The sequence below is a fragment of the Pipistrellus hanaki genome, assembly GCF_964339955.1.
Source record: "Pipistrellus hanaki genome assembly, chromosome: 6".
NCBI lineage: Eukaryota > Metazoa > Chordata > Mammalia > Chiroptera > Vespertilionidae > Pipistrellus > Pipistrellus hanaki.
The window spans coordinates 14,325,424-14,352,489 of record NC_140508.1 but is presented as its reverse complement, the minus strand read 5'-3'; the positions used below and the strand labels follow the sequence as shown (position 1 = coordinate 14,352,489).

The window sequence follows — 27,066 nt, the reverse complement described above, 5'->3', positions numbered from 1 at the left end:
GGCTGGAAGGAGCAAGGAGGCTGGTAAGGCCACAGTAGAGTGAGTGAGGGGACCATGAGGCGCGATGGAGCCACAGACAGGAGAGGAAGGCAGGGTCTGAGCTGAGACCTGCAGGATGAGCAGGGGAAGAAGAGGGGGAAGGGGTTCAGGCAGAGCACACAGCCTGGGCACAGGCCGGGAGCTGAGAGAGCAACTCAGCCTGGTCAGAGCCGCCAGGTATCACTGGTCCGGGCGCTAGAGCTGGAGTGTGAGGGGTCAGGGGGGGAACTGGCTGGTCACGCAGGCGGGGGCGGGGGCTGCAACAAGGAGAAGGAGGCTGGGCTTGACCTGAGGAGTCCGACAGGAGAAGGACAGGGATGTAGGTGTGGTGAAGGATGAGCCACGGGAGCATGTGTGCGCCCTCATACATGTATACATGTACACACACCCAAACACACATACACACTCACATATACATACACCACACATATACCTCACCTATACCACAGACATACATAGAAATACACACCATACACACACACACACACACACACACACACACACGCACACGCCTGTAGAACGCTTCCTGAGGAAACGTTTTCACCACCAGCCACTCTGGATGCTCCAGGAGCCCGGCCCAGCCCCAGGCCCACGGGCCTCAGTCCCGGGAGGAAAGCCACAGGTTTTCGCTTTTTCCACGTGGTGAGAGGGGCAGGCCTAGGTCTCTGCAGAGAGACAAGCGACTGAAGCCCTAGTGCTTCCCCTTGAACTCCTCCTAGTCCCTGGGTCCCCCAGGGGGATTTTCCTGAGAAGGAGAGGGTGATGCAGGAATGAGGGAGGCTGCGGGCTGAGAGAGAGGCCTGCCTAGCCCAGACTCTGTCCCTTGTCTGCACAGTGCAGGCACATAGTAGGCCCCAATAAATGTTTGATGAATGGATAGATGGTTGGATGGGAGGCAGGGTGGGTGGATGGACAGACGAGCAGACAGGAGGGTGGGTGGGTGAATGGGTGGATAGTTAGAACTTAATGCTGACAACACTGGTCTTGGGAGACTACTATAGGGTCATCGGGCTGCTGTACCCCTTTGCCCTCATCCCTCCACTTCCCCTCATCCAGGCTAGGCCTCCACGTGGCAGAGATGGAGGACTCACGGCCTGCCCACCCCATTGACTGAGAGAAGACAAGCCCTCCCCAGAACGAGCTCCTCCCAGAGTCCAGCCCGCTGGCCTGCTCATGCCCTCGCATCAGCACAGAAGGATGCCTTCTCCCCAACCAGTGCGGGCCCAGCCCCGCACCCCGCTTCCTGGGGCAGGAGCTGTGAAGGGCAGCTCACACACTGGATTCGGTCCCAAACAGGCTTTGTTTGGTCAACGGAGTTTTCCTAAAAACAAACTGAATGTATATTTAAACATTTGGGGAAATTCACACAAAATCTGGATTTCTCCCTCATGTCAATTTGAAAAAGGGCAGGATCTGGCCCCCGAGCCCCATCCGGCCTGGCAGCCCCAGGCAGGAGTTGAGCCATGGCCTCCCCTTTCAGACAGCAATGAGCTGGCAGGGTCAGGCGGTTCTCACCAGGCCTGTGGTCCCTGTGACACTGTAAACAACTGTCGCCATTTGTCATCCCACGTGCACGGGGGTTTTTCTTAAAGCAGAGAGCCTTTCCCCTGTACATATATTTCAACCAAAATAGGCAATAAAAATACAAACACACCAAGAAGGTCGAAAGGTTTCACACTGTGGAAGTGCGGGCCCTTCCTAAGGTCCCTCCACATAAAAATAACATTACCTGGCTGAAGACAGGTGATAATTAAATTGTGAAAATATACATAACCTATAGGTGGCGCTAGGAGCTATAGAGAAAAAGCTGGCATGGGGCTAGATAACAACAGAGGGTCATAGTAAATGGGGTGTCAGACACAGCTTCTCTGAAGGTGACGACCCTTAAGATGAGACTTGAATGAGATGAGGCGGGAGCCATGCAGATATGTAGGGAACACTCTTGGGCAAGGGAACAGGAACTTCAAAGGCCTGGAGGTGACAGTACGCCTGGCCTGTTCAAGGGGCAGCAAAGAGGCCGGTGAGATGACAGGGAGGAGAGCGATGGGGACACCAGTAGGGGAGGAGAGCAGAAGGGCTGGGGGATGATCCTGCAGGATCCTAAGAGCTTAGATGTGACTCTGAGTGAGGCAGGGCCCTGCATAGGAAGAGGTAAAGGGTGGCATCTCATGGTTGGGGGCCATGTGAACCTCCATATCAGTGTCTGTCATCCAACTCAGCATCCCTCTCTATTTCAGGGCTCCAGGTGGCGTTGAAAAGGCCTGAGGCTGCCAGGCAAGGAGGTAGGCCCTCCAGTCCGGCTTTGGGTCCTACAGATAAAGGAGTCCGCTTACATCTGTGCCTGCTGTTACCATGGGCCTACCCAGAACCAGCTGCCATCACACACATCCCCCCTCCAAGGCCACTGCTTCCTCTCGGACTTCTCTGCCCAGACACGGACACAGAGGGCAGAAGCAGGAGACCTGGGCGTTGCCTTGCTGGGAACTTGCTGGGTGGTTTTAGCTGCCCCTTTCTGGATCTGTCTGCTCCGCAATGACAGGGCGGGCCGAGCCGAGCCAGCATCACGCAGACCAGTCCCAGCCTTGATGGTGTCTGCACCGCTCCAGGGAAATGTGGATTCTCACACACCAAAGGTCACACTGGAGGGTGTAGGAGAGGGGGCTGCCCCGGCTCACCTGAGCAGGAAGCTGTAGGATAAGTCGAGGAGACCCATCTCATGCCAGCCACTGCCCGCTGCTGCGGTGTCGCCCAGCAGGACGGTGCGCAGGTTGGCGTACATGGCATCCGTGAGCGCCTGCAGGTCTCTGTGGAGGAGAGTCCTGAGGCAGGGAACAAAGAAACGAGGGCTCAGCTTCCTACAGGTTAGGGGTGTCGAACTCAATCAGAGAAGGGGCCAAAATCTAAAATCCAGCCTAAATCGCAGGCCGAATGGTTTACTGAACAGTCATAAACTGACCATGTCATAAACTGACAGCGGAGTGCAGTGATGACAGCGCGGTGCGGGCCACATTGCAAGGCCTGGCGGGCTGGATTTGGCCCGCGGGACTTGTGTTTGACACATGTGCTACAGGTAATAGCCACACACGGGTACCTTCCTCTCTCAACCTCAGGGTCCCGGGGCTCCAGGTCCTTGTAGGCAATGGGGGCTTTTGAAGATTGGTTTAAACAAGATATTATTACTATCATCATTAACAATGCCGACCAATGCTATTTATTTTGCTAAGCAATGATCTCATTTCTTCTTCTGATAACTCCAGGGATGATGGTTACTATTATGACACCCATTTTACAGGCAGAGTGACTTGCCAAGGTCACCCGACCAGCAAGTGATACAGCTGGGATTGAAACCCTGACCTGCCCAACTCCAGAATCTGAACTCCTATGCAGGGTGGCCCCTCCTCAGGGCACCCAAACTTGGATAAGGACCACCTTTAGACTGAGTAAAAACCCCTAGGCTGTTGGATATCTCAAGAGTGGAAAATTCCAGAGGAGTTCCAGGAACTTTCAGGTAGTAAAAGCTTTTGAATGTTCAAGTTGGACCATTGTTGGAATAACAGTAAACATGACCCATGTGAGATAATGTGTGTAAAGGGCTTAAGAGAGAACACGTGCTCAATAAATGGGGGCCTGTGATTGACCTTGACCTTGATCCCATGACTCCATTCCAGGCCCTAGCCCTTGACAGAGAAAATAGCCTTCAACAGATGTGGCAGCCACACCCGAAGACATCATGCCAACTTGTGAGGAATTCCCAGAAACTCTTTGGGGCAGGCACTGGAGGAAACTGGGGTCCTTCCTGGGCAGGATGCAATGAACTCTCATGGTCTCCCTGACATGGTGGGACCCGGACTCGCAGGCTCAGAAACACTCCCAGCAGCTGTCACACAAAGCCAAGGTCAGACAGGGCCTGGCTTCTCATCAGTGCTCACTTGTACTGCTGGCCTCTACTCAGCTTTAGCAGTCTTGCAAAACCCAGCCTTCTAGACATTTTACCAGGAGGTTACTTTTCCTGGAGACACATCACTAAAGACTGCCATCGGACTGCGTGACTCTTTAGGGATGGAGGCAGAGTCTAATTTCCTCACTGTGTTGGGTGGAGGAGAATGGGCTGTGGAACCTGGAGGCTGGGGTTCAAATCTCAGCTCTGCCACTTCCTAGCAGTGGACTTTAGGCAAGTCACTTAACTTCTCTGAGCCTCAGATTCCTTAGCTGTAAAATGACAATCAAAGTACCTCCCTCTTGAGGCCGTTGCACTCATATGGAAGTGTGCCTATCAAACACCTGGCATGAGGGAGGTGTCCTCAGATGGTGGTTAACATCATTCTGCACCCTCTGCATCGAGGATGGTGAGCAGTGCTTCGCTGGTCCTCAGATGTGTGCAGAATGCATACTGAGTACACGTGCTCACACGTCCCCTTGTTGATGTAAGTGTTCCTATGTTTCAGGACCTGCCCCCTGTTCTAGCTGTGTGACCCAGGGCAAGTCACTTCTCTGAGCCCCAGTGTCCTCATCTGTAAAATGGGGCTGTAAGTTACTTACCCTCTAGCATAGAAAACTAATGAGATCATGCATGACGCCTGGCACAGAATGCGGACTCAGAAATATTAGCCACCCCACCCATCTCTCTTCATTTTACAGATGTGGAAACAGGCTCAGAGAGGGGGAGTGACTTGTCCAATGTCACAAGGCTAGGAAGGGGTAGAGCTGGGATTTGAATTTAGATCTGACTGACCCACACCCCGGTCTCCTTCTACTCAAATCAGAGCTGAATCCTAAGAAGTAGGAGTTTTTTTTTCCTTTTGTTTCTGTTTATTTTCTCAAAACAAAGTATCTTTCCTGGACACCTGTGTGGAGACAAGCGGGTAGAAACAGGTCACCCACCCCGGCCCACGCGCAGGTGCTGTCTCTGGCACTCACGGTTTCATCTTGGCCTTTTCCTCACTGGGGTTGTAGTGCGGAAGCTGCACATCGAACATCCTCTCCATGAGGAAGACGGCGTAGGCGTGGAAATCCAGCCTGGTGCGGGGCTCCCACACCACTGCGTCGTAGGAGTGTGGGTCCAGGAGGACAGTGACGTACCTGCCCCCCACCAGCACCTGGGAAGTGGCAGGTCACAGTGAGAACCTCTATGAACAACAGCAGAGTTCAGTGATGAAGGCCTTACCCTGTGCCGCGCACTGGCCCCACCAGGTACTTAGTGGACAATGGTCTTTCATCTACGCTCACGACCACCCTGTGAGGTAGAGACCATCATTCACCCATTTATAGCTGAAAGTGAGGCTTAGGGAAGGCACATACTGTGCCCAGGATCACACAGCTGAGAAGTGGCAGAGCTATAACTGGAATTATATATTTTATTTTATTTTTTTGAACCAATGGTGATTCTCTCTCTCTCTTTTTATTTTTTAATATATTTTATTGATTTTTCACAGAGAGGAAGAGAGATAAGAGAGTTATAAACATCGATGAGAGAGAATCATCGATCAGCTGCCTCCTGCACACCCCCTACTAGGAATGTGCCCGCAACCAAGGTACATGCCCTTGACCGGAATCGAAACCAGGACCTTCCAGTCCGCAGGCCGATTGCTCTATCCACTGAGCCAAACCGGTTTCGGTCAAAGGTTATTCTCTTAACCACCTCACTCTTAAGCAAGTGCCATGGTTATCTTGGTTATTGTTCTGTCTCCAGCAGACAGGAGGGAGTCTGCCCACAGAAGACAGCAGATGGGTGTGTGTGCATCATAGACAGATGGATGGATAAATGGATGGATGGATGGATGGATGGATGGACAGAAAGATATGGATGAATAAATGATAATGGATAGATTATAAATGGGTGGGTAGATAGACAGATGGACAAATGAATGATGGAAGGAAATAAGGAAGGAAGGGAGGGAAGGAGTGAGGGAGAAGGAGAGGAAGGATGGACATGTGGATGCTGTTGGGTAGATGCTAGCGGATGTGAAGCAAGACCCACTTCTTTGGGAGGCTGAGCTCTGTATGTGACACGCTGCCCCGGAAAGGAAGGCAGCAGCACTGGAGAGCTCTGACTCTGCAGAAACCAAGGTGAGGGCGTTTCCCCTCAAATGCCTATGCAGGGGGCACACAAGTCTAACTGCCTTGGCCCTATTTTCAATATATGGTCTGTGAGTCACGTTAATCAAACTCCCTTACAAGATACAGGCCAATATCTAAGAAAATAATGCTATTGGATGGATTGTTAGAAAGGGAAGAAATGGTAAGACAGACCACTAAATGTGGGAGGGAAGATGGCTAGGTGGCTAGAAGTTGGTTGGAAACTAAGCATATGGATGAATGTTGGGTACATGTGTGGCAGGCTGCTACGTGGATATTGAGTAAACAGATTGAAGGATGAATGTTGGATGAATAGAGGAAGTTGGAAGGACACATGGAAGGTGGATGGATGGTGATGGTTGTTTGGAGGTTGAATGGATGAATAGATGGAGATATAAATTGATGCATATGGAATGGATAAGTAACAGAATGTTGGGTGAATAGTGGTAGATAGATAGAAACACGGTAGATAAGTGGAAGAATGGAAGTTAGTGAATAAACAAATAATTGAATATACAAATGAAAGTTGGATGGATGTTAGAGAGATATGCTAGTATAGAAAAATGGATGGATGGGTGGATAGATGGAGGTTTAATGGAAATGAAATATATGAATGAGTGTTGGGTGGCTATTAGTATAGAGGGTGCTTCTTAGGTATTGGGCAGATAAGCAGAAGGAGAGATGTCACATAGATGGGTGGATGCTGAATGAATGGGTAGAAGTTGATTAGATGGATTTACAAACATGGCTAAACATTGAATGACTGCATAGCTCAATGTTGGGAAGATACTAGAGGGACAATGAAGGGCAGGATGTTAGATAACCATTGGGTGTACAGTTGGAGAGACATATGGATAGGAAGTAGGTGGGACCACGGGATGGATGCTGGATGAGCGAGCTAGGATGGAGGGATGTTAGAGGAATCAGTAAACATCAGGCATGCCAGGACCAGCTGCTCATCCCCTTCCCTCCCAAGGGATACTTACGGTGAAGATGTCCCCATGCTTCTCCTTCATCCTGGTGAGGAAGCTGGCAGCATCTTTTCCAAACTCCAAGGCGTGGCCCAACCAGGGGATGCTGCCCAGGTCCAGGGGAGGTTCGCCAGGTCGCCTGCAGAAACCATAGTGCTCATCACCCTTTGATGAAGCAGGGAAGAGGGAAAGGTGTGTAGGGCATAGGGTTCGATGTTAAATGGAGAGGGTAAGGCAGGCTTCCCTGAGGAGACATTTGACCCAAGACCGGAAGGTGGTGAGAGAGGGAGCCACATGGATATCTGGAAGAGGAGCCTCTGCTAGAAAGAACAAGTTCAGAGGCCTTGAAGTTGGATCACATCTGGTGTGTTCAAATAACAGTAGAGGCCAGCGTGGCTGGATTGGAGGGAGCAGAGGTTGAGGCCAGACATGCTGGGCCTTGAAGGCAGCTGTGAGGACGTTGGCTTTGTCTCAGTAAGGTAGGCGCCATGGGGTTTGAAGAAGAGTAGGGGCATGATTTGGCTTAGTTTGCTTACAGGACCGTTTGGTTGCTGAGTAGAGAATGGACTGAAGGGGGATGAGAGCAGAGGCTGGGGGACCAGGTGATGGAGGCGGTCATCTCTCTAAGAGCGGGAGAGCTCTCCAGAACCCAGTACTATAAGGATACAGGAAGTCTGTTTGAGCCAGCATGGACCAGGGTTTTGGTGATCTCACACTCCCTGTCATGCCCACAGAGAAAGGATGAGCCTGGAGAGCACAGCTGGGCGGGAGAAGGCAGTAGAAGAAGGGTCTCATCGCTGACCCGTGCCTGCCTCTTGCCAGCTCAGAATGACTTATCTCATGTGGCCAGAGGCCAGGCCATGGCCTGTGGGGGTGTCCCAGGGGTACATGCTAGCTCCGCCTGGGGGTGGGAAGTTGGGTTTGTGATAGATCAGAATCACCTCTCAGAGCAGAGCAACTCCTCTGGGAATTTACTAACAGTTATAGCTCACTGTGATAGACAGAACTCTAAGATGACCTATCGCTTGTATAAACCCCTCCCACTGAGTGGGGGATAGACGGTACCGTTGACTTTAAGGAAGAATAATTCTCCTTAGTGGCCTGGCCTAATCTGGTGCACACGGGGCTTCTAAGACACAGGGATCTTCCTGACAAAAGAGACTCGAAGCACGGGAGACTGTTGCTGGCTTTGAGGATGGGAGGGGCCACCTGGCAAGGAATGAAGGTAGCCTCTAGGAGTTAAGAGTGGACCTTGTCTGACAGCAAACAAGGAAATGGGGACTTCAGTCCCACAACCACAAGGACCTGAATTCAGCCAGATTCTTCCCTGGACACTCCCGACAGGAAGGCAGCCTCACCCACACTGTGGTTTCAGCCCTGTGACTGAGCAGAGAGCCAGCTACACCATGCTGACTTCTGGCCTGCCAGTCCGGGAGCTGATAACTGGTGCTGCTTGAAGCTAAGTGTGTAATAATTTGTAACGCAGTATAAACGAATCCATTCAAACTTACATTGTAGTCGCACTGGGCACTGCCCGTGGCTAAGCGTTCAGTGGGTAGTAAGTGGTATGTGAGCACTCCTCCTGTCCTCCCCACCTCCCTCTGAGAGAGGACTGTTAGTGAAGGAGAGGTATGTCATGATCACAAAATGAGCCTCTCAATACTTGGAGCCAATGCTCAGAGTGGGCCCCTTGGAGGTCTCTAAACCCAGGCTAGGAGCCATGGCGTCATCTTTGAACGCTCAGAACCACGGGGCTGCAGAAAGCTCTCTGTCTCCTGAATGAGTGAGTCACCCCGACTCTTCTTTTCCCTGTGGATTCCTTCCTTCCTTCACCGAACATTAACTATGAAGCCGGAGACACAGCAGTGAACAGGGCAGACAAGGTCCCTGACGTCACTGGGCAAACATACTAATAAGGAGATAGAAAAGAAAAAAAAAACAAAAAGAAAAAACACACCCAGAAACGTGGCAGAGAGCGAGGAGTGTGGTAAGAAAATAAAGAAGACACCACTCAACAATAATTTAAAAAAAAATAACCCAACTTAAAAGTGCACAAGGAATACGAAAGCACTGTTTGCCAAAGAAGAGACACAGGTGGCCAGTGAACGCATGAGCAGAAGCTCAGTGCCATTAGTCACTGGGGAAACGTAAATCAAACCACAGTGTGGGACTCACACCACTGAGATGAGCCTCATTTAAAAAAAAAAGGGGGGGGGGGAGGGACATGCTGGAGAAACTGAGGTGTGCATGTTTCCGTGGGAATGTGAAATGGTGCAGCTGCTTTGGAAACTAGTCTGGCAGTTCCTTGAAAGGTTAAACAGAGTTACTATTTGACCCCGCAAAATACCCCCAAAGAATGTAAAACATATGTTCACACATAAACTTACCCACTATTGTTCATAGCAGCATTATTCAGAACAGTCAAAAAGCGAGCCAACCCGAATGTCCACTGACTGATGAATGGATAAACAACATGTGGTGTGCTTGTGCTGGGAACATATTCAGCCATAAAAAGGGATGAAGCACTAAATCATGCTATAATGTGGCAGAACCTCCAGACTGCTGTGCTAAGTGAAAGAAGCCAGACCACATATTGTATGACTCTATTTCCATGGGATGTCCAGAAAAGGTAAATCAATAGGAATAGACAGTGGTTGCCAAGGGCTGAGGGGAGGGGAGAACGAAGAGTGACTTCTAATGGGTGCAGTATTGCTTTTTTGGAGCGATGAAACCTACTATCACCTACTCTGGAATGAGGTCGTGGTGATAGTTGCACAACCCTGTGAATATCCTATAAACCACTGAATTGTATAACTCAAAAGGGTGAGTTGTATAGAATGCGTATTATATCTCATTGAAAAAAGAAGGGTGATCTGAGTGAGGGGGCTAGGTTAGAGGAGATGGTCAGGGAGGGCCTCTCCAAGGAGGTACCATGTGAGCCAAGACCAAAGGGTGAGAAGAAAGTACAATGGCAGAGAGGAGACAAAAGCAGAGGGAACAGTGAGTGCAAAGGCCCTGGGGTAGGAGCATACTTGGTGAGGCTGTCATGATGGCAGGAACCAGTGTGGCTGGAGTAGAGAATGGAGGGGTGAGAGGTAGGAGAAGATGTTGGAGATGACCTGTGGACCAGGAGGCCCCAAAAGCCCAGGAGAGAGAAGGACTTGTACGCCAAGTGAGAGGGGGATCCTCTGGAGTAGGTGTCCTCAAACTTTTTAAAGTGGGGGCCAGATCACGGTCCCTCAGAGAGCTGGAGGGCCAGACTATATGAACTACTAATTCCTACTGTAACACCTCGGCTGCGCTCACGCCCAAAAAACCTGGCGGGCCGGATCAGACTCCTCTGCCGGCCGCATGTGGCCCGCGGGCTGTATTTTGAAGACCCCTGCTCTGGAGGGTTTGAAGTGGGAGCTGAGAAGTGATGTGATTATGCTTTTAAACGGTTGCAACAGAGAGGCAGCGGGGAGATGTGTTAGGAGACTACTGTGATCATCCTGGAGAGCAATGCTGGTGGGAGTGCAGGCCACGGTCCCCAGTGAGCCAGTCCGAGCATCTGACTCCCCCACTTCCAGAAGTCCAGGGGAGCACCAACTTCTCTGCATCCTCCATCTTCCTCCCCATGGCCTCCTGCCCCTCAGTCTGCTGTCCTCCAATCTAACCCAAAGTATGGGACAGGTGATGGATGGAGAGAATGGTCAGCTTTGAGAGCTGGAGCTGGGAAGTATGGGAGCAGATCAGAGATGAGGTTTGAGGGCCCTGGGTAGTGCCTCCCCCAGTCACCTCCTCCTCCCTCCCCGGCCCCACTCTGCCTCTGAGCCCACCACTGAGGAGACTTACAAAGTCGCAGGTTCGAATTTCTAAGGGGGCACCAGGGAGACACAGGACCTTTCCTTTTCCCTAGTCATTTTGTGAGCCACTAGGTCAAGGCCACGTAAGATGTCACCCTGGCAGAGCCCAGGGTTGGAGGAGCTTGTTAGTTCAGTGTGCACCAGCCCAGGGAGATAGGCACGGGAATAGCAGGGGTTTTTTGCAGAAAAAGCAGGAGGGCATGGTAGTTATGAGCCCAACTTTAGCACCCCACTTTCTGGCTTCAAATCCCAGCCACGCTCTTGCTGGCTGTGTGACTTTGCTTCTCCGTGCCTCAGTTTCCTCATCTGAAAAATGGAGTGACAACACTGCTCACCACATCGGGCTGTGATGCAGATGGAGTTATAGAAAGAACAGTGAGTGCCTGGTACCTCGTGGCCTGGGAGCAGGTGGGTGGGTCTGAGAAGCAGGACCAATTAGACTGCCAGGTGCTATTTATTGAGTAACAACAATATGTGAGGTGCTATGCATTTTCCAAAGGTTTCCTTGCTTGGCAATAATAGCTATTACTTAATGAGCCCTGGCTGTGTCACCCTCTGAGGAAGCAATTATTACTGTCAAGCCCATTTCACAGCAAGTGAAACTGAGGCAGAGGGGCTGAGTCACTGGAGGATCTGAGTTTCTAATCCGGGCAGGTCTGGCTGTAGAGATGTTACCATGGCCTCAGGTCACCCCAAGTGGGCATTTGCATCCCCACTTTGCAGATGAGGAAACTGAGTCACAGAGAGGTTTCAGAAACCTGCCCAAATGCAGGGCCTGAGATTTTCTCCCTAAGACCTCTTTGGGGGATGCGGGTGGGGCTGAGGCTTCCTTTATCAACCTTTATCCCCTTTATCTGGGCAGCAGCTCCCAGCAAGCCAGGTGTTATTTCTGGCAGCTTTCATCTTTCCCCAGAAAGGCCCTAAGAAGGTGCGGACAAAGGCAGGAAGCTGGGAGCCCAGGCATCTGACCCCTGTGGCCAAGGACTCCTCCAGCCGCAGCCCTCAATCTCACTCACATTCCAGCGTGACTCAGCCTGGCCAGAGGGGTGAAGGAAGCTCTATTTTGGGTCTCCAGCCTCTCTGACACTCTCACTTTTCTTCAGGCTCTGCCAGCCGCCCAGGGAGGGGGTGGGGATGGGGAGCAGGCAGGATGCAGGGCTTGACCCTGTCATCCCCAGCTCCTGCCACATGGCTGATTGTGTGTGGCCCGCCTCACACACCAAGGCACCTTTTCTGATTCTCCCCTGTAGTTGTAATTCCCACCGTGTGGGGTCCTCCAAAACCTGCCCATTCCTCCCTTACAGACCCACTGCCAAGCCCGCCAAACCCGCCATCTGCCCTTTCTCTCTCCACTCGCCTCTGCAAATCAGGGGAGAGTGTCAGGATGCATCTCACCCAACTTTGTGTCTCTTAAGGTGGCACTAGTTGTTGACAACAGTGCCTGGCCCTGAGTAGGTGCCTAATAAACGTGTCAGATGAATGAATCGTGCACCATTGGTGCTCGATGAGCAGTTGCTAAGAGGGTTAAGGGAGCTAGCGAAGGTTAAGCCCCTCACAGATAAGCTGTGCTCTCGCTTGCCCAGAGCAGAGGCTGTGCCATTTTGCTGTGCCATGTTGGTGGATTGCCTGACCTCTCTGTCCAGTAGTTTCAACTCAGTTCAGAGCCTCAGGCTCGGGGAGGATTTGATGGGAGAACCAAAGGGGGCTGGGTTGCTGCCCAGCCGAGTTGAAACAACCTGAGCTTCTGTTTAAACTGCTTCACCCATTCTTTCTCCAAGGCTCACCTGTAGGCATTCTGCCACCTACCAAGAGCCTCCCTAACCCTCTTTCCCTCCACCCTCTATGTGAGGATCGGAATCCTGCTTTCCCGGCCCTAGTTTTTCCGTCTGGGTTCTGAGCCGGCCCACGTAGCTGATCTCTCATGCCCGAGCCACTTCCCCAGGCTGAGTGCATCGCTTCCTCTGGGCTTGTGTGACTGTCACTGGAAGTCTTAGGAGAGGTCTCCTGGGTGGGAAGCCCCTTTTCTGGGGGGCCAGAGGCCACAGATGGCATCAGGTGAGGGTTCCTGGTGGTTCAAGGGCTGATCTGGGCCCTTGCAGAATATGGAGTTTCTAGGAACAAATAAATCTGTCTCCTTCTAACATGTACTTAACCAGAGGTCACCAAATGGTGGTCCATGGCTAGATTCAGTGCCAGGTAGGTCTGGTGTGCACCATAGCACAAGGGGAGAGAATTGGGGGATTCCACACAAAAAACTCCATATTTCCAGCTTATTAAATACTAGAGGTTCTCTCACACTCCAGGACTGCTGACTGATTGCCCCTAACTGCTTCTTCCTGCCAGCCTGATCACCCCTAACCACTGCCCTGCCAGCCTGATCGATGCCTAAGTGCTCCCCTGCCATCCTGATTGCCCCTAATTGCCCTCTCCTGCCAGCTTGGACACCCCTAACTGCTCTCCCCTGCCAGCCTATTTGCCCCCAACTGCCCTCCCCTGCTAACCTGATCGCCCACAACTGCCCTCCCTTGCTGGCCATCTTATGGCAGCCATCTTTGACCACATGGGGGTAGCCATCTTGTGTTGGAATGATGGTCAATTTTCATATTACTCTTTTATTAGATAGGATTGGAAGATCTAACAACACTTGCCTGGGACTCAGTAGTAGAGGCCTCTCTATCACTGGTGGCCACAGTCCCCACCACTCCCTATTGCCTCTCCAACATGCAGCTGTTTTATTTGTCATTATACTTGCTCTGCTGTTTTTTCTTATGTTGAGAAACGAGTCTCTGAATCTGTGTCTATTACAAGACAGGGAAATAAAACTAGAGCACGATGGCCACATGCTTTTTCTATACAGTGGAGGCAACGAGAGGGTGGAGTTTTCCCCTTTGCACTGGCTGATAAAAAGCTCAGGGCAAATAGGTGGTTGATCTCCAGCAAATGTCTAGAATACCTTTGGTACCCGTTTGAGATACAAATGCACCGAGTGGCCAGATTATTATGCGTTCAGAGATCATACTAATCCGGCCACTCAGTGTATATCCAGGTGATGGGTACAGGCGGGTTCTTATACTATGCTTTCTATTTTTCTGCATAGTTGAAATTTTTCATAAGTAATTTTTTTAACTTTATAAAGAACAAAGCCACAGGTAAAGACAATTGCTGACTGACTGAAGTAGTGCTTTTTTGCTTTTTACTGGGAAAAGCATACACGCTGGAAGCGGCTAAATTCGGAATATGATTTCTGTATGACCTTACAGAGGTGGCTTGCCCTTTCTAAGCCTGGGCTGTGAGATGGGGTTATGGCATTACCGAGAGGGGCAGTCAGGAGGAGGAATGAGCCAAGGGAATGAACGGCAGGGCCTGTTTTGACCTAAGTGTTAGATCACCGTCTACCAGCACCAGCCTATCTGCCTCTTTTCCGGACACGTGGTTACTTGTGCTTTCTTTTTTTCTTTTTTTCAAAATATATTTTATTGATTTTTTTATAGAGAAGAAGGGAGAGGGATAGAAAGCTAGAAACATCGATGAGAGAGAAACATCAATCAGCTGCCTCCTGCACACCTCCTACCGGAAATGTGCCTGCAACCAAGGTACATGCCCTTGACCGGAATCAGTCCGCAGACCGCCGCTCTATCCACTGAGCCAAACCGGTTTCGACTACTTGTGCTTTCTTAAGCATCTTCTGGTTGTAGCTGTGTCTCTCACTATTGTAACATCGTGTGGTTCTAAGACTTTGAAGCATTCAGATCACAAATACAATGTATGAGCTTTCATTTTTCCTGGGAATTAAAGTTTCATGCAGTGCCGATTTTTAATCCAGGCAGACCTTGGGCAAGTTGCTAGCCTCTCTGAGCCCCAGTTTCCTCCTCTGTAAAATGGGGGTAACAAGAGTGCCCCTCACCAATTTGGGAGGAGGAAGTGAGTTTGGAGGCTTAAACTGGGGTCCCCATGCATAGGTCCATGCAACTGTCTTCCAGCTGTCAGTGACCCCCATACCCATACTTTCCCCCAGTACCCACTATTGAACCTCCTAAGCCACCATAGCTATAAAAGTGAGCAACTTACCTTTAAAGATAAATTAGCTCTCTGGATTTAGCAAGAATCAACTAAAATAATGTTTCATTGGCATTCCCGCTAACCCAGCAATCCCACTCTCAGCTACTATCATCATCTCCACTTTAAAGATTGGGAAACTGAGGCAGAGTGGCTATTCAACGTGTTCTTATTCCTAGAAGCTGAAAATGTCCATATGCTGTGCACCTGGGGCACTGAGCACCCTGCCACCCAGACTCCATGTATTTAAATATATTTTTATTGATATCAGAGAGGAAGGGGGGGGGAGAGAGAGAAACATCAATGATGAGAGAGAATCATTGATCAGTTGCCTCCTGCACAGTCCCCACCGGGGATTGAGCCCACAACTTGGGCATGTGCCCTGACTGGGAATCGAACCCGTGACCTCCTGTTTCCTAAGTCAATGCTCAATCCCTGAGCCATGCCAGCCAGGCAACTCCCATGTATTTATATGCTGCCCCCCATCGCCCCAGAGAAAAGCACAGACCAGGGGGCTCCTCAGGAAAACCACAGCACATTGTCTGAAACAGCAAAAGCACTGGAAACAACCTAAAACTCCATCCACAGGGACAGGAATAAAAAGGCAAAGAAGCCTGCCACTATCCCTACTCTGGAAGGCTCTACAGAAAAACAAAAGAACGAATTAGATCTCCAAGTAGCAGCGTGGAGGGATGTCACAACTAAAATCTGGAGCGGGAAAAGCCAACATCAAGTCTCCGGAAAGCCTGACAACTCGGGGAAAATAACTCATTTCATGGCTGGGAAATTTATTTGTGTCTTTTTCTTCCCAGGCCAATGACTGCACACATGGTTTTCAATTTCGCCTGAAAAGGCGGATGGTTGTTGAAGAAAAATATTGTGAACTTATTCTTTGGAAATTCAACTAACATACTGTTTAAAAATAAAAAGTTTCCGGAAAAATTTCTGAAACTTTCAGACACTTTGGTTTAAACACACACACTCACACACACACACACACACACACACACACACACACAAACACACTCACACACACACACACAGACATGCAAGCACTTACACTGCCTGTATTGTTTCCAGGTTCCCGTCCATGTGTGAGAGAGTAATTGTAAAAACAGTGGAGGAAGGAGACGGGAGAGATATGACACCCTGGATTAGCTCTTTGGAATAGAAAGAAGACATTCATGGAAAAACTGATGAGATTCAAATAAAGCCTGCAGTTTGGTTAGTCCTAACAGACCAGAGTTGGCTTTTAGTTTTGATAAATATACACTATAATGAAAACTCTTTAACAGGAGCGGAAACTGGGTGAGGGGCGTTTTGAGAATGCTTTGTCCTCCCTTTGCAACTTTTCTGTAACTAGTCTAAAATGAACAGTGGACTCAAAAAATCCGGAAGGTTGCCCCAATCGGATCCGCAGAAAGAGGTCCAGAATTGTCGGGAGGGTGGTAAGGGCTTATCCCTAGCTTAGTATTTATTTTAAGGCAAAGGCATTCAGCTATTCCTAGTGTAATTCAAATTAACATTGAAAACGTTTTAAAGAAAGGAAGAGACCTATTGCCATCTCCCTGATTTGAAGTGCAACTGTATGAGTTTTACTTTTCCTCTTAAACTGCAGATTCTCAATGCGACGACGGGCTAGGAAGCTGAGACATTTTACCTTGCTTCTACCTGCCCAGGCCATGGGACCTCGAACTGCCCAGGCCATGGCTATGGGACCTCAGGGGCAGAGGGAAGTACCCAGCCTAACAGCCCCTCCTGCGAATCCTGTGGATGGTGGTCTAGGGGCTGGTCAGAGGGCACCCCCGGGGCCTCTGCCTCCCGCAGCCCCAGTTCTCCCATCGGTGATGGAGATGAGAAGGCTGGCCCACAGGCCTGCAGAGAGCAGAGCTGGGGTTCACCCCAAGAAGGTGCTGGACCCAGGGGGCAGCGGAAGAGCGGGAGATGGAGCCACACCAGCCCGTTCACGCACCCTCCCTCACCGGAGACCGCGGTTCCCACCTGGAACCTCCCTACCCGCCCGCAGGTCCCGGCCGGGTCCCCACACTTTCCTGCGCCTTCTTGGCTGGGGCGGATAGGCCCGTGGATAAGCGCGGGAGCCCGCGTTCGCGGCGCCTGGCCTCCCACCTCCGGGAGGCTCGCCCGGGGGGTGAGGGTGGCAGTGGGCACTGGGGCGGGGGCTCCGCGCCCCCCAGCTGCAGCCGGGCCGGCGCGGGGACGCCCCTTTGTCTGGCGGGCCGGGGGCCTGGGCCGGGGCCGGGGGCCGGCGGGTACTCACCGCGTGCGCCGGCGGGTCAGCAGCAGCAGCAGCAGCAGCGCGGCCAGCAGGCCGAGCAGGACGGCCCAGGACATGGGGCCGGGAAAGTGGGGGAGTGGAAAGTGTGGATGGAGGGAAGGGGCGCTGCGGCCGGAGAGGAAGGAGGGGGCGTGGTGGGCGGAGGGGAGATGGAAAAGAGAGGCTGTGCGCAGAGGGAGAGACTATAAGTGGGAGGAAGGGGGTGGGCACATGGGGGTAGGGGAGGGAGGATGGGAGGGGGAGGGAAGGAGGGAAGGAGGGGAAGAAGGGAGGAGGGGCCTCCATCACATTCAGCTAAACCGCCTCCGCCCGTCCCCTCCCCCAGGCGGGGGTGGGAGATCTTGATTTCTGCATGTGGGCGGGGCTGGCTGGACCCTACCCGCCGGGTGTCACCTGCCTAACTCCAGGGGGTGGGAGATGGGGTGGGGGTGGGGGCCCGCAGAACTCCTGGGAGCCGGGCTGGGAGTCCCAGGCCTCCCCTGCTAGCAGGGACAGACCCCCGAGGGCAAAGCACCCAGACTGGACCGGGGGCCGCGCAGGGGCTCAGCGTGTGGCGGTCCCTCTCAGGGTTACCCGGTGGATAAGGGGCCAGCCTCCAGGTGCAGGCGGCTCAGCAGGAGCTCACCCCTGGGTGCTGGTAAAAACTGGGTTTGCGGGGAGGGGGGACGGGGAGGGGGGGTGCTGGCTTCACTCCAGGTTTGCTGCAGGCCCACCACTCCCTGCACCCGCAGTCCCCCCTTTTCACCCTCAATCCTGGCCCAGTTACCTTACTCAAAGGCTGGATGAGGAAGGGAGAGCTGCTCAAGAGCAGGGAGGTGCAAACACGGAAAGCTTGGCATAGGTGAGGCTGGGTGGAGTGGGGAGTAGGACCAGAGGCCTGATTCACGGCTGGGTGAATTGAGGCAAGTTTCATTTCTTCTTGGCCGCAGCCCTCTGAGCAGCTGTAACCCTCCCCGGCCTTCTGGCTTCAGCGCCCATCTCTCCACATTCCATTCGCCCCACGGTGGTGAGAAGGTCCCCGCTAGAACCTAAGGCAGATCCTGTCGCTAAATCCCACTCAGAACTCTCCCTGGTGCCACCTGACAGCGTGAAGTGTGGCAGCAATCATCTCGGGTAGAAACTGCTGTTTGGCTTCTGTACTTAATTGTTTGCTCAAACAATAGAAAGCTATTTTGATTTTCTGAACTTATGTATGCTATCCCAATACTCCGTTGATGATGGTTTGAATACCCTATCGATTGTGATCTCACTGGTCACCGGTTCTTTTGGGAACCAGGACAGCTCTGCATTGCCCCCGTGGTCCCAGATAATGTGTTTCTGTTGATTCAGTGATTTGTAGATACTTTAGATCAGTGTTTCCCAACCTTCTCTCATGATGAGAATCACCTGGTGGAGTTGTTAAAACACAGATTCCTGAATTGTATACTTAACTAGTGCTCTAAGACAGATTTTATATACAGAGCACTAAGTTAGGTATGCAATTTTACCTATATGTTCTCAAAAATTCTAGTTTAGCACTTCTTAGTTGGGATTCAGGAATCTGTGTTTTAACAACTCCACCAGGTGATTCTCATCATGAGAGAAGGTTGGGAAACACTGCTTTAGATAACCAACTGGCTCAATCTCGGCTCTGAAAAAATGCTTATCTCAAAACAGCTTCCTCATTCCAGACCCAAAGATCTAATTGATACCTTTGTGACTTTCTGCCAGTGTAAGCCAGATGTGGCAAGCTGTTCCGGGCTGCAAGGTCTGGAGCGCTTTTGCTCCCTCGTATGCCGCCGACTTTTAATAAATGACTGCATAATTGGACTTCTTGAGGCGTCCTTTGTAAAATGGGGGTATACTGCAACAAGAGCACAGCCCTACAAGGTCCCACAAGGACCAGTATGATCTGAATCCTCTCATCTTTACCTCCCTGACATCATGTGTCTCCCCGCCCCCCAATCACCCTCACCCACAATGCTCCAGCCACACTCACCTCTCATCCTTCCCCAGCATGCCCCACTCATGCCCACCGCAGGGCATTTGCACTTGCTCTCCCTGCTGCCTGGATGCTCTTCTGTTGGAGGCTTGCACAGCTGGCTCTTTCCATTACATCCCTCATTCCTCTGCCTCTGCTGGCTTGTCACCACCTCAGAGAAGCCCTCCGTGACCATTTGGTCCAAACAAGTCCCATCGTCACTCTCTATTGCCTTAACATGTGTGGGGTTTTTTTATTTCCCAGTGCTTAACATTCCCTGCTATCACAATAAGGATGCGTTTATTTGCCTGCTTAATGTTGGCTGTCAAGGCGGCTGGATGACTCTCATGTGGCCTCCGTGGATTCGGGACATCAAAAGGGAGAAGGAGTTTCCGGAGCCTCTTGTTTGTTTATCTAGCTTGTCTGCCGGCGAAGCCAGCAGTCCTAAAAAGGCCACAGCACAGGCCTGGAGTTTTTCTTCAAATGTGGGCCCCAGGGGCGACCTCCTGGCAGTGGGGTTCACAGCCCAGCTAAGCAGTCTACACCTCCCCCCCCCCCCCCAGCTCCCCTCCCGCCAGCTCCCCGGGCCTCCGCGGTGGAATGGAGAGGAGAGGGGATTAAGAGTGAATGGCCTAATGCAGGTGGAGCAGCTAGCTGTCAGTGCAGGGCTCACGGTGAGCAGCGGTGACAGGTAACTGCTGTCAGAGCTCATGCCAGTTCAGACCCTCCCTTTAGGTGTGAACCAGGCCTGGTCTCAGCTTTCTCACCTGAAAAACTGGGGTGTTTCAGGACTGTGGTGAGGACTGAAGTGAATGGTGAGAGAATGAAGTCACCCAGTCCGGGACCTGGCACACTGTAGGTGCTTAATAAATGTTGGCTCTTATATCCCACACCCCTGGCTTCTGTGTAGACCAGGGTCCCAAATAGCAGGCCCTTCCCCCCCACCCTCACCCCACCCCCACACTTAACCCAGAGGCAGAACTCCCCCAGGGAAGGAGACCAGCTGCTCACACACCAATGAGAGGACGTTTTAGGGGGCCCTGGCCTGTCCTTGCTAACAGAACCGGATTTTGCTCAGGAATCAGGTGTTTAGAAAAGTGGTCCCATCCCCCTCCCAGGAAATGAACCACATTGGTCTGAGCGAGCCAGGAAATCCCTCTTTGTTAGGGATTGGCCCAGGAGTGGCTGGGGGGGGCGGTGCTTTTCCCTCCTTATTTGCCTCCTCTCTGTTGGGTGCTGTGGTGTGAAGATGTGATGGTGGGAGGATTAGGAGGGAAAGCAAGGAGAATGGCCAACCAGAGCTGTAGAATAACCCTCCCTGGAACCACCCACCTCTAGACTTCTTGTTTAATGAGATAACCAAGTCAAGGCACCATGAGTCAGATTCTCTCTTACTAGTACATGCAGCCAAAGCATTCTTAACTAAGATGACCTTCCAGTCATGGCTGTGGCTGTGGCTATGACTACGTGAGGTAATCGTTAATGCATCTGAATTGCCTCTCAGTACCAGTCCATGGTGATCATTCAAAAATGTTGCTTCATTTTATTATTATTATTTAAAAAAAAAAAAAAAAAAAAAAGCTCAGGCTTTCTACATTGATCAGGCGAATGGGGCACCCAGCTCTCTTGGCTCCGGCATCTTGCAGGAACAGGCAGGCTCTGGAAAGTAGCAGAGACTCCAATCTGCCCTGACCCGTGATTGGCCCATGGGATTGACAGGGCCCTGCCTGGGGCAGGACCGGGACCTCCTCAGGAATGAAGACCAGCGACAACGATCTCAAGCCCACGCCATGGTGAAAAGGCTGGAGAATTCAAACCCCAACATCACCCCTCGTTTGCCACATGACCCTAAGCACGCTGCCTTACCTCCTCTGAGCAATGGGCACACCTTAGGCTCCTCAGGGAGGTGAGGGAAGTGAAGCCCGCAGGTCTGGAAAGTCCCTCTTCTGTCCAGCTGTGCGAGGGGCTGCCCCTGAGGACGGTTATCCGGACCTCCCCAGAGGGAGTTTCGGTGTGTCCAGTTCACTGTCCAGTAGAGATAAGACATCTGGCCAGCTCCCCGATCCTGCCGGACCTCCGCTTCCTTATCTGGCCGGGTCAGGAGGGCAATGTCAAGACCCAACTCCTTCGGGACGTGGGGGCTTTGACGGGGGGAGGGCAGCCCGTCCCACCAGCGGGCTCCTCGCTTCCAGGAACCAGGGCTGGTTCGCATCTGCACCCGAAAGGCCACAAACACATTGTGTCAGGAATGGAAAATATTGTGTGTGCTGCCTCCTTCACGGCTGAGAACTAGTTCAGGGAGGGGCAGTTTTCAATATGTTGGTGTTTTTTATTTATTTTTTATTGCAGCTCTAACTTAGTTGGTAACTTAGGCCGTTTGAAACCCTTTTGCATGTTAACCCATCCAATCTGCACAAGACCCCATGAGATGAGTATTCTTCTTCTTCCCCATGTCCAGGTGGTAAAACCGAGGCCCAGAGAGGCTCAGCGACTTAGCCAAAGTGACAGAGAACTTCCTCCCATGGGCTAGAGCATGGGGGTTCAGTGCCCGCTCAGATTCTCGGGAAGGGGAATGGGGGTTCAATCCCCCCCCCCGGGTGTGAGCACACCTGGCTCTCCCACTCCACGCCTTACTCATGCTGTTTACCTGCCAGGAAGCCACACACCCTTTCTCCCTCTCGGTTTATCCAAGTCCGTGATGGAAAAGTAGGTCAGCCCAGGTCCTCAGCCAACATGAGGTGAAATGTACGGGAAATTCACTGGGGGAAATGCCAGGGAGGGAAATAAGGAGGGGGCCGGAGGAGGCTGGGAGGAAGAAGGGGGGGGGGGGTCTTCAGTGTGGTTCTAAGAAAGCCCAGCAAGGCCGACGGCAGTCCTGGAGCCCCAGAGGAGCCCGCGTCTCCCGGGGTGGATCTGCTCCCTCTGTGTTAACTGGGAAGTTCTCCATTCTGAGGACGAAATAAAATAGCCAACCAAAGTACCTGTTCCATTTTTGGTTATTGATGGGTAAAATCTATTGTCACATCCTACCTCCGTGACCCTTCTCCAGTACTTCCTGGGAGGGGGCAATGGACACAGATCAGAGGGATACAGCTTCCCCTTCCCGAGCCCCCTGCCCAGCCGGGCTGAGCTGCGATCTACAGACCAGTCAGAGCCAGCTTCCTGGACCTGCAGCCTGGGCACCAGCACGAGGCTGCATGCACACAGGGCCCCACACTTGGTGTAACCCTCTGCTCTTGTCATCTTGCAATTCTTAATGATTTTTGGATAAGGGGATTCACGTTTCCATTTTGCACTGAGCCCCACAAATCATATAACTGACCCTCTCCCGTGTTACCTTCACTTTTTCCGTGAGGAAGAGCAAGTAGCTCAAGGGCACAGGGCAAGGAAGGGGTGGAGCCAGGACCCAAATTCTGATTCCAAGGCTCAAGTTCATGAGGTCGACTTGCCCGGCCAGGACAGGGCCTCTACATGGGTAGCACGTTACAGTTTTCCAAGTCCTGCCTTACACTCTAGTCCCTATCATGTGGCTCTCACGCCTACATCAGCAGAGTTCTTAGATGCCAGGCAGCAGAAAACAACCCTGGCTAATTTAAGCAAAAAAAGGCAAATAAGGGGTGTTGGGAGGAGAAGTTGACCAGCTGGGACTTGGCAAGGACAGTAGCAGGTCACCTCTGGGGAATGAGAAGTCAGAACCAAAGGGCGGGGCCTTCATGGCACCAACTGCGCCCCGGCTTAGCCTTAATCCCCCTAAGTTTCTGGTTCTCCCAGGAGAGAATCTGGTTGGCTGAGTTTAGATCCTGTGTCCACCCATTGACCTTAAAGGACAGCCAAACAAGCTGGAGAGAGGATCAGTAAGTGGGGCGGGGAGGCTGGGAGTTGGGCAGGGATGGCCGCAAGCCCATTTTACAGGTGAGAAAAGGAAAGCCCAGAGCGGGACAGGGGTCGGCAGGGGCACAGAGCCCAGGGATGGTGGAGTCTGGGCTTCAACCAGAGGCTCCAGCCGCCTTCCCTCTGGGGCTCCAGGCTGGTGGGGAACAAGCGGGCACTGTGCTCCCAGCAGGAATGAATGGCTGGCTCTGGGGGTGTGCTGGGACCCAGATGAGGCCTCCCCAGAGCCCAGAAAGGGCCTCAGACTGAGCCTTATTCAGGGTTGAGGCCTTCTCCTCCCCTCCCCCTGCAGCGAACAGACCCCCTTCAGATCCAGCCCGGCCCAGAGCTCCAGCCCTGTGTTTCTAAGTGTGTGTGTGGCAGCGGGGGGAAGGGGGAGGGGGATTTTTCCAATGTGTAAAACACTTGCATGGACCAAAGAAAACATGTCCTGGTGGGAGGCAGCCTGAGGATGGCTAGTTCCTTGTACACACCAAAAATCAAGGCCCTATTTACATCGATACCAGTAGGGTTGCTAATGTCCTCACCTTGACTTTGGCTATGCAACGAAAAACTAGCCTTTTATCTTTTACCTCCTCCAGAGAGGTCATCTAGTACCATGATTAGAAGTGAGGATTTCCGGAGCCAGAATGTCTGGGTTCAAATCCCGGCTCTGTCACTCACTTACAGTGTGACCTCAGGCAAGTCACTTAACCTGTCTGGGCCTCAGTTTCCCTTGGTGGGGGAAGCGGGGGCGGGGAACACACATGTAACCAGTGTCTGGCATATAATAAATATCATCAAAGGCTCAACTCCTGTCCTCTGCGCAAATGGTTTGTTCAGGGAAGAGCAGCTTCACCAGGTATGGCAGGGACAAGGGTCTCCCTCCCTCCCCTGCTTCTCTCTGAGACCGCATTTTCTGGCACCCCACCTTGGCCGGAGGGAAACTGAGCTCCAAGGAGAAAGACTGAGGCTCCAAATGCCACGTGAGCGCTCCCTCTGCGTTAAGCACATGCAGGCACGTGAGCTCCTTCAATCCTTACAGCCACCGGGCAGGGGAGGCGTGGCACCCCTAGCCAGGGGCAGGGAGCTTGCGAGCAAGGCCGGTGGCACGAGACTCCAGTAAAAAATCAAGCACGTCCCACCCTGAAGCCTGCCTCTTCTCTGTTCCTGTCAACCGTGTGTTCCCGTTCCCAGCGATGGGACAAGATTCAGAACCTTCTCTGCTCCAGGTGACCCTTGTCTCTGATCCTGAAAGGAAAGACTCTCTCTATCTCTATCTCTATCTCTATCTCTATCTCTATCTCTATCTCTATCTCTATCTCTATCTCTATCTCTATCTCTTTGTCCCCTTACAAGGACAAAGTGTTCGGTATGAGAACCATTCAACTACAAGTAATAGTTAAGATGTTTATTGTTGCTGGTGGTAGGAACTCAACTTAAAATTGGCTCTTAAAAAATTGGGGTCTTTAAAAAAAAAGTTATTGGCTCTAGCCAGGCAAGTCCAGGGGCAGAATCCTGGCTTCAAGGAGCTGGGAAGGATGCAGCTTCGGGTACAGCAGGACCCAGGAACTCCAAGGATGTTGTCCGGATTCCTTTCACTCCATCTCTCACCTCTGCGTTCCTCTGTGTTGGCTTCCCCCCGCAGACCGCCCCTCCCCGTGTGGTGTAAGATGGCTCTCAGCAGCCCTGACCTCCTGCCAGCTTGGCAGCCGCAGGAAAAGGAGAGTCTCTGTGTCAGTCGTCTTGGTGAAAGTTGAGGCTGACTCAGGCTGGCCTTCGTCAAGTCAGATGCAATTCCCTTCCCTCACCCTGGAGCCACATGGGGTGGTCATTGGGTTAGACCTGGGTCTCCTGTCCGCTTACAGAGGCAGAGGTGGGGATGGAGGTAGTTTCACTGCCTTGATCCTCTGAACTCCCCGGACCTAAGCCCTTCGCAGTGTGAGTTTATTTCACAGGCTCTGAATCTGCACTGGCCCTGAGACTCCCTCCTGCCGGTGGAATGCAGGATGAATCTTAGGGCTCCATCGCTCTATGATGAGCATCCCGATGTAACGGCAGGGAAACTGGTAAGTGAGAAGGAGATGAATCTGGACCTTGGTCTCTTCCATAGAGTCTCCCAGAACAACTAACAGTGCTAAGTGGTAAACCCTGACTCAGCGGAGCTTGGACACAGATGTTACCGTGCACCCGAGATGAGACAATCATGACAGTCGGATGGTTTTAATTGAGTTTCCTGGCAGCTAAGATAAGAAGGAAAATGTACTGAGTTGCATCAGCCTGTTCACCTGATATTTAAAGAAAAAGAGAAGGCGAAGGGGAGAAAGAAAAAGAGGCTATCTACACTGAGTGGCCAGATTATGATGATTTCTGAACGCATAATAATCTGGCCATTCTGTGTATATACTATATAATAAAAGGCTAAAATGAAAATTGTCCCCTCAACCAGTTGCTAACAGCAGGAGTTCAACCAGGAGTTTGACCAGCAGGCAGGCCAGCCAACCGCCCATGTCCCCTCACGATGGCCAGGCTGGCTGGACCCCACCCATGCAAGAATTCATTCACTGGGCCTCTAAAAAAAATACACACACACACACACACACACACACACACACACACACTGAGTGGCCAGATCATTATGTGTTCAGAGATCATAGTAATCTGGCCACTCGGTGTCTAAGCCTGTATAGAGACGAATGCTTTCCTGACAGATGGAAGTGAGGGCTCCCTACAGAAGGAAGCTAGCAAAACAGTGGTGCTGCCCATTTCATTCTCCAGGAACCTGAAGGCAGCCTGTGAATGCAAGCGTTTCTGGAAGGAACTCAGATAATGAGGTTCCTTTCCCTTCCCCTTCCCCTCACTCTTTCCCTCCCTTCCTTCCATTCTTGTTAACAGCATTGAAGTTTATTTCTGTCTCTCCTGTAACAGTCTAAAGGTCACCAATCCGGGGCTGTGGGATGCCTCAGCTATTCCCAATACACAACTTCAGTTTCTGGGTACAAGGCAGCCTCTCCAGCTCCACCTGCCTCCCAGCCAACAGGAAAATGGGGGAAAGCAAGGGTTTGCTTTTGAGTGATCACACTGACCACCTTGTGGGACTAGGACTGACACAAGCCAAAGGAACAGAAGTGAGGCACATCAGTAAAGCTGGAAATGAATAGGATTAATAGGCTGTCTGAATCCTGTCCTGACCATTTATTTACTTGTTGTGTTGGTTTCCTGTGGCTGCCAAACCTAGTCTCGCAAGCTCTGGAGCCAGAAGGTCAGCATCAGTTTCGCTGGACCAAAAGCGAGATGCTGGTGGGGCCAGCTCCCTCTGGGAGCTCTAAGGGAGCATCATCCCTGGCCTCTCCCCCCGCCTGGAGGCTGCCAGCATTCCTGTGTTTGTTGCCACATCACTGCAATCCCTGGCTCTGTCTTCACGTCACCTCCTCCTCTTCTGTGTGTCTGTCTTCCTCTTGGAAGAATACATGTGCTGGCATTTACTTTTATTTCATTTTTTAAACCAGGGGCCCAGTGCACAAATTCGTGCACCTTGAAAGGAACTGTGGCCTTCGAGGCTGCGGTAGACACAGGGACAGGTCTTGATCCATCCTCCACACCCCTGCCCGGCCCCTCCCGCCACAGTGCCCACCTTGGTCTGACGCCCCTGCTCACCACCCCGCTGTGGCCAAGGCCTATCATGTTCCACACACGCCCCTGCTGGTCAGCACACGTCATAGTGATCGGTTGTTCTGCCATTCATTTGCATATTAGCCTTTTATTATATAAAATTGTTTTTTCATCTTTATTTAAAGTTGAAAGTATTACACATGTCCTCTATTTCCCCAGTCACCCCTTCTAGCGCCTCCCACTCCCCTCCACCACCATACTATTGTCTGTGTCCATGTGTTATGCATATATGCATACAAGTCCTTTGGTTTATCTCTTCCCACCCACCCACCCTCACTTCCG

The 27,066-nt window shown here is 51.8% G+C and overlaps 1 protein-coding gene across 1 annotated transcript in view; it reads right to left on the bottom strand.

Annotated features, from left to right (window-relative positions):
* Positions 1-17,493, bottom strand: part of PTGIS (prostaglandin I2 synthase) — a 45,056-nt gene extending 27,563 nt beyond the window's left edge. Inside the window, exons 1-4 of the mRNA XM_084887103.1 lie at positions 17,265-17,493; positions 7,101-7,224; positions 4,957-5,135; positions 2,715-2,858 (exon numbers count right to left, since the gene is read on the bottom strand). Coding sequence (XP_084743229.1) covers positions 2,715-2,858; positions 4,957-5,135; positions 7,101-7,224; positions 17,265-17,338 — 521 coding nt within the window. The 5' untranslated portion in view covers positions 17,339-17,493. The remainder of the gene's footprint in view (positions 1-2,714; positions 2,859-4,956; positions 5,136-7,100; positions 7,225-17,264) is intronic.
* Between the last annotated feature and the right edge of the window lie 9,573 nt (positions 17,494-27,066).